Source organism: Hibiscus syriacus, unplaced genomic scaffold, assembly GCF_006381635.1.
Source record: "Hibiscus syriacus cultivar Baekdansim isolate YM2019G1 unplaced genomic scaffold, ASM638163v2 tig00002793_pilon, whole genome shotgun sequence".
Lineage (NCBI taxonomy): Eukaryota > Viridiplantae > Streptophyta > Magnoliopsida > Malvales > Malvaceae > Hibiscus > Hibiscus syriacus.
The window spans coordinates 54,427-62,273 of NW_024061944.1; the positions used below are offsets into that span (position 1 = coordinate 54,427).

General features: G+C 35.0%; 1 protein-coding gene across 2 annotated transcripts; it reads left to right on the plus strand.

Annotated features, from left to right (window-relative positions):
• The first annotated feature begins 4,683 nt into the window (after positions 1 to 4,683).
• LOC120149848 (acyl-CoA-binding domain-containing protein 3-like) lies at positions 4,684 to 7,554 on the plus strand. 2 transcript variants are annotated; one of them, XM_039162563.1, is made up of 5 exons: positions 4,684 to 5,540; positions 6,111 to 6,216; positions 6,309 to 6,409; positions 6,498 to 6,564; positions 7,493 to 7,554. In XM_039162563.1, the coding sequence occupies exons 1-5, from the start codon at positions 4,771 to 4,773 to the stop codon at positions 7,502 to 7,504; spliced, it is 1,056 nt and encodes a 351-aa protein (XP_039018494.1). In that variant the 5' UTR covers positions 4,684 to 4,770; the 3' UTR covers positions 7,505 to 7,554. The 2 variants fall into 2 exon arrangements, with proteins under 2 accessions (XP_039018494.1, XP_039018486.1); XM_039162555.1 differs by having other exon boundaries at positions 6,498 to 7,554.
• The last annotated feature ends 293 nt before the right edge of the window (positions 7,555 to 7,847 follow it).

Consider the following 7,847-nt stretch of genomic DNA (forward strand, 5'->3'; position numbering starts at 1 on the left):
CCAGATCCAACGGTTGAGATTGAAGATGGCGGCTGGCTAGATTAGGGTCAGGAAACCCTAACTGGAAACCCAAATATTTAGGGTTTCTGGTTGGATTTGGACCGGCTCTGGTTGGTTTGTAACTGGGCCGGTTCAATTATAATTGGTCTGTAATTTATTATTTATATATATTTAATATATTTAATAATAATAATGATAATAATAATAATAATAATAATAATAATACTAATAATAATAATAATAATAATAATAATAATATGGATAAAAATTAGTATCTTCAGTTGCAATTAAAATGATTGTAAGACCTTTAATTACCTAACGAACATTGTATATATATATATTGCTATGTCCAAATGAGTTGAACTTGTATTTTGAAATAGTCTACCCCAAATCGTACCTTCATAAATTAGGGTTAGGTGACAATTAATTAACCCTGCCGGGAAAAATAAACAAGTTGTAACAAAAATAAAATCAATTTAGGTCAATGACTGTTACTCCATTATAGGGTAAAGGCAAACCTAAAACCTAATTAAGGTTTACATAATAATTTACAAATTATCTTTATTTTCAAAGTGACGGTAGTAAAATTCAAACTTAATCTTATAAACTCAAATTTTTAAATATTAATCACTTGTGCCAACACTCGCCTAAACAACCTTAGTTATGTATATGTATTTTTTGAAAATCTTAACACCTAAATTGATATCATTGTTCTTTTTATCTGTAAATTAAAATCATTTTTTATCAATTCATCTATTTATACGTTATAATATATATATATATATATATAACATAATAATAATTGTATTTATATATCGTTTTTAATAAAAAATTATATATTATATTTATTATTTCCAGTGAGTTATAATAAAAATTTATTTGGGTCAAGAGTTCAAGTAATAAAAATATTTTTATATTATGAGAAATTAAGAGTTAAATTACGATGTCATTTAAAATTTAAGGGTTAAATTTAAAATTAATCTTTTGTCTAACATGCAACGCCATCGGTAGGGTTAAGGAGTTGAGCTCGACTCGACTCGAAAATTCATTAGCCTAAAATTTTCAATCTCAACTCGAGCTCGAAATCATGAATTGAAGCTCGTAAAAGCTCAAAATGAAAAAAAAAATCTTAAACTTAACTTGATTGAAACTTCAAACTCGAACTCGAACATGAACCTTGAATACATGAAAACCTTATATTGTATTTTAAAAAAAAGCAACACATAACTGTTAATATTATTAATAATTTATTTTTTAAAAATAAAATCTTAATATATTTTATTTCGAGCTACTCACGAGCTTTTTGAATCAAATATTAAGTAGCTCGTTAAGAACTCGAATAACTCGCAATTTATCTCGTCTTATTTACAACCCTAACCATAGGAGATCAACGACTAATTACTAAAATATATAATGAACAATTTCCTCGAAATCAATTACTAAAACAAAACAGATCAACAACAAAAGGGACTTATCAGTGTTGTATCTGCAGGAAAAGAGCATATTGTAATTCGCGCCTTCACGGGGTTTTCTGACATGTCAGGGAGGCGCGAATCGTGAAGCGCATCTTCAATTTTTTCCTCAGAAACTTACGTTTATATGTTGTCACGAGGGGAAAATATGTATCATTTCAGATCGCGGAGTTGAGATCAAAGCAACAATGGACTCTTTGGGTCCAATGTGGCAACTGCCCCATGTCCAACATCGATATTGTATCTGCCATATTGCCTCGAACTATCATGAAAAATTTACGAAGAATGATGAACGTCAATTACTTGTGTGCATGGGTATGTCACAATACCTAATTTCATTTCTCAATCATTTTCATTTTTTATGGGAACTTAACAGTAAGTACTATATTTGACGCACATGATACGAACTATTACCTCAAACGTTTGAGACCATGCTTCAAGATTTGCGAGAAAAAAATGAGCAAGGATACAATTACATCAACATCATTAACAAAGAAATGTGGACAAATGCATATGATGGTGGATATCGATATCGACATATGAAAACCAACTTAGTTGAGGCTATCAAATCGACCTTAAAGGGGGCACCATTTACCAGTAACAACTTTGGTTAAAACGACATATTTTCGTTTGAGAGTTTGATGCAAAACGACCATGTTTACCACACAAGATTTGTTGCATATCAACAAAAAAGGATTGTTGCATCAAATGAAATGTCTGTAACAAGCTTTTCTCGAATCCATGAATTATTTCGTGTCACAGAAATGTCAGGAACTCTTTAAAGGATTGAAGCTAACTCGTTCATAGTTAATCTACAAGACATGTGGTATGACCGTGGGTTTTTTTTCAAGCTTTGAAGTATCCATGCTCCCATGTCATAGCAACTTGTTCTCATATACGTTAAGACTATAACCGTTTTGTGGATCTCGTACACCGACTTACAACCATATTTAAGATATATGGATTTGAGTTTCCCCTGATAGGTAATGAGAAAGACTCAGATGAGGTTCAGAATTGACTTCCGATTGTACCAGATTTGTCCTTATTGAGAGAGACAGGTCATCCAAAATCTATTTGAATTCATTGTGATATGGATATTTGAGAGACGTCCAAAGAAAACAAAAAATGTGACCATTGTAGAAACCTAGGCCACAATAGGAAAAAATCTCTATATCTTTTATCATCACGTAAACGTTGAACATCACAATGTAATTGTAGTTTCTGAAATCTTAGTTTGTGTTATTTCATTTTCGTTTACTTTCAATTAATGTCATTTGAGCATCAACAAATAATGAGCCACTCAAGTAAAAAATTAAATAAAAAACATTACAAACTAAATAGTAAAAACAATTAAAACAATTAAATAAAAACATTAAATATAAATGTTACAATTCAAACAATTAAATAATAACAACATTAAGAAACAAAATAAATTAGAAGTCCATAATTCAATACATTTGTTGATAAACAAAGAAAATTAGATAAAAGCATTACAAACTAAACAAGTCTATCAATTTCTGCGTATTGAATGTGTTCTACAGGGCGACAGTTGTCTATTTCGATGAGGATTTCTTCGTATAACTTGCTCTTAATCTTCACTCTCATCATCATCATTAGTAGTAGCAGCTACATTTTGTTGATAAGTCACGGATGACGATGTAACACTTCCATAGAATAAGAACCCTAGAGGTATATGACTAACTATCCCACCGCTCATAGAAAACTATGAAAATTGCGAAAATATCGACATCGATGACTGCAATCAATACTGAGCCGGAGGTGTATTTGTCTGTGGTGAATCACCATATGCCAAATAAGTAGCATATGAAGCCCACGATGGATCTGTAAGCATGTCATTATAATAACTACCAGGAGATGTCATAAAACCATGCGGTGGTGACATCTGAACCAGTTGCGATAGCATCTAAACCGGTTGGTTCCATATGAAACGGCTGCGGTGCCATCTGAAATGGATGTGATGTACCATGTATAGTGGCGGGTTGGGAATGTGTGTAGACGATGGCTGCTGTGATGGTTTCGGTGCTGCAGCTGAAGACGAGCCGAAGTGATTTTTCTCTATCCACGAGTCGAGGGACAATGATGCTATGACAGTGGACGCTTTTCTTGACGTCGATGAATGCTCCCGCCTAGTACTTCCTCGAAAAATAGGAATGGCTTCCCGTTCGTGTTGAATTACTCATAATAGTCACCCACAACCGAATAATGATTCACATGAATCGTCTCCCTAGAGGGAATACGTATACGTTGATCCTCCCAAATCATTATCCACTCACTATGCTTCAGGAGCTAGTTGACATCCTTTTTGCCCCGTTTAGCGACGTTATGCATATTGTCGAGATTTTTAGGTGTTTTAGGAATGTGTTGTACAAAATCAAATTGGCGGAGCACACGATCAATAGGATGTCACTCGACAATAGCATAACATATTAGAGAGACCACCACCATCCATACATCTAATGAGTCACTCAAGTGAGGTGAGATGCAAAGCCTCATTTCTTGAGTAGAATAAGGAGCTCATTCAAACTAAAACAAATATGTATAATTCTTATCAAAATAATATTATAATTATACAACGATAATTAAAGGTAAATAATAAAATTTAAGTACATACCTTTGTATCAGACTTCTGATCAATAAATGGTCGAATTTCTTCCAATTCATTTGGTATATCACGATGATTTTTCATTGTACATGACCACATATTCAATGTAAAAAAATATTTCATTATATACTCAAAAAAATATTTATATACAAAATCAGTATTGAAATTACCTCAACAATAACAACAAGACTAACGGGTTATTCACGCGTATCGTGAAATGTATTTTATTATCACTCTATCAGAAAAATGCTAAATCGATAATATTTGGGAAAAGTTACGTGACATGTAATTATTGATTATTTGGGTGATTTTTGGATAAGAACACCAAATATTAGATAACGCAAAGTGTCGCCACGTCAGCTCAATTTTGGAGGCTACTGACACTTTTTTCCAAAGAAAAATAAAGGCAACTCCGTGACTTAACAAATGTTGCCAGCTACTTAAGGGTCCCACTTCCGCCCCAATAGACGATCCCAATCCTCTCCTCAAAGACCCGAATATGCTTTGCTCTCTCCTACAAATATCATTTCCCTCTTTTTCTTTCTCATTTTATACACATTTCTTGCTCCACAAGACCCTTTTCTATAACTGTATTTCATCCTTAATCCACTTTATTTCCCACTAATCCCATCACCCTTTTCTTTCTGTTTTCGGGACTTTTATTTGTTCTAAACCATGGGGATTGTCCTGGAGCTTTTTATGACAGCTTTTATTGCTCTTGTTTTTTCGTTTTTCATTGCCAAGATTGTTTCTTTGGCGACGGGTGTTTCTGGGGTGGATGGGAAGCCTTTGGTTGATGCTGATGATGCGATCATGATGCAAGGCTTGAAATTCGCTGATAAATTGGAAGTTCAGGGCATTGCGAGTGAAAAGAAAGTTGATTTCGTTCAGGGAAGCGGTGACAACAAGGTCGATGTTTTCGAACCAGAACAAGCTGGGGTTGGTGATCGGGGTTTTGTTGAATGCGTTGAAGGGAGCGGTGAAAGAGTAGTGGTAGATGAATTTAAAGCTGGAGAAGGGGAGGGCGTTGAAAGTTCGAAACTTGAAGGTTTTGAAAGTGAGAAGGAAGTTGAATTTATGCAAGAGACGGCCAAGATAGTCGATGATCTCGGAGCCGAAAAGAAGATTGAATATATTGGTGAAGGGATAGAGGCTGAAAACGAAACCAAAATGCAGTCTGAAGAGAATCAAGTGAAAGGGATTGGGGAAGAAGAAAAGGGGGCGAAACTAGAGAATGATGATGAAGATGACGATTGGGAAGGGGTAGAGAAGAGTGAATTGGATAAGGCTTTCGGAGCAGCTGCCAAGTTCGTTGAGCAGAAAGGAGATTTGGGTATGGGGAATGATGTTCAAATGCAACTTTATGGACTCCACAAGATTGCAACAGAAGGGCCTTGTCATGAGCCTCAGCCACTGGCTTTCATGGCTTCTTCTCGCTCCAAATGGTAGCTAACTTTCCCTGTATCTAATATTTGACAATTTATTCATCTGTTTTGTCTTCTTCTTTTTGGTTGGTGTTGAATGTGGGTGGTTATACATAACTTTCTAAGGTTTAAATGTCTCTCTTATGTCATTGTGGAAGACAAAAGATCAATATCGCTATATACTTGAGCACAATTAATGTTCGCTAGTGTGTCACAGAAGATAAAAGTTATATTATATGGTAAAACCACCAAGATTTAAAGTTTAAATGATATAGCATGTTAAAAGTTAGTCAATTTTGAAAACTTTAGTTAATGAGATAGTAAATAAGAAGGGTGGGGTGGGGAAGCTTTATATTATAGCTATCTGAAACACACTTAAGTGTTATGCCAATGTAGAATGGCACAAATCATTGGAGTTTATATAGTGGTCAAATTTATGTTGGCTACCATAACCAGGAAACTTTGTCGAAAATGGAGTACGAAACACGTTAGGGCTTAGCCTTGCACGGTATACCTTGATTGGTAGTTATAATAACAGGGTTGACAGCTGCTATGTATGAGTGATGGACAGCACTGCTTGCATTGTGCAAGGAATGCTTGGCAAAGGCTGGGGAACATGGATCCGGAGGCGGCTATGGAGCGGTATGTTACCCTTCTTTCAGACAGATTTCCAGGGTGGATGGAATACGATTTTGATGTGAGTCCCCTGCTGGCTTTGTATGATTTGTTTAGTGACTTCTTTTACAGAGAATACTTGGAAAACTTTATATTGACACGATTCTTGTATAGGGAGAGCGAAATGTTGAATCTACAGACGCAGGCTTTCCTGGTTCCATTTCTGCAGATATAAATTCATTTCCAGATAAGCAGGCCGTTTTTACACATGAAAGGTAGTCTGATGTTGGCAATCCTCGATTTTCTTTTGCGCTAATGTCTTTATCAAACCGAAAATTTTGAGCCAGTACTTTTATGCTGCAGGAATGCGGACTTGAAATCTGCTCCTGGAGGTGGTGACATAACTGAGAGTACAAGCTCTGAGAAGCAGGTATTATCTTCATTTCATCTCCTCCCTATCTAACATACATGGATCGAAACATGCCATGTTACCAGACAAGCAAAAACACCAGAGGATCTAAGTGCAATGAGAATTAGTCATAAATCTAAAACATATAAAACATCGGCCTCTTAAGAAGGAAAATAATCAAAACCGGATGGCTTACTAATATATGTGGTGGATACAATTTTAGGCCATTTCTTCTTTTATTTGACAGCTTAACATTCCTTTTATATCATCCTGTACCATGTTGAAGGAAGAGCAGTAGAAATCTAGTAGTAACTGGAGATTTTAGCTGGTCTGCAATTGCATGCATAACTTGAGAAAAGATAATTTAATTTGCTCTTCATTTTCTGGCTGTCCGGTGGCTGAATTGCCTAAATGGAAATAGCTTTCACATGACCTATTTTTGTATTTGAAAATGTCGAACTTGAACTAATGTCTGCCATACTCCTGGAACTTAATAGAAAGCACCTAAGCATCCGTGAGAGGCGCAAAACACGTAAAACATTTCTCTTATTCTGGACCGAGCTTCTTGCGTGCTTTTGTCACTCATGAAAACAACCCCATTCATCTTTTTAGCAGCAAATGATGTTGTTTCTTTATCATGCTACTGAAACATCAGTAGCCATTTCTAGTTACATAAAAAAAGTCCATTCCGGCTGTATATGTAATTACCATAAGCCTCCAAGAATGTGAAGCTGAAGCTCATTTCTACCATATTTTTAACTCAACAGCTTGATCGATGATTCTATATCGAATAAATACTACTTCAAATGTAAACAGGTTCAGCATTTTGTGTTCTTTACTGATCTGGATGACATCTAGGACTAAGCTTTTTGAGTACTTATTTGATCAGAATGTTCCTTTTCATCATTGAGTTAGAATATAAATAACATTATTTATTATGAAATTTCAGGGCAAAGACTGATTAACACTGCCCCACTTCATCCCCCGGACCATAGGGGCCATTCTCCTGGGTTTGTTTGGTAAGAAACAAGACTATAAATATCAGCATTTACTGAATAATATATCATGTTGTTTATCTATATCCTGCTTGTAAACGATGCCGTGTGAAGTCAGAACTGTTGATTGTTATTGTATATTATGCATGTTAATAAAAGAGGAAGCACCCATGTTTCTACTCATAAAAACTGACCCTTTTTTCTTTTTGAGAAAGGTATAATATTAAAATATACCCTTAACGTTCCACTGAATAATCAATTTGACCTATATCGAAGAATTGATTAAATTTTTAAGGAGATAATATTTAG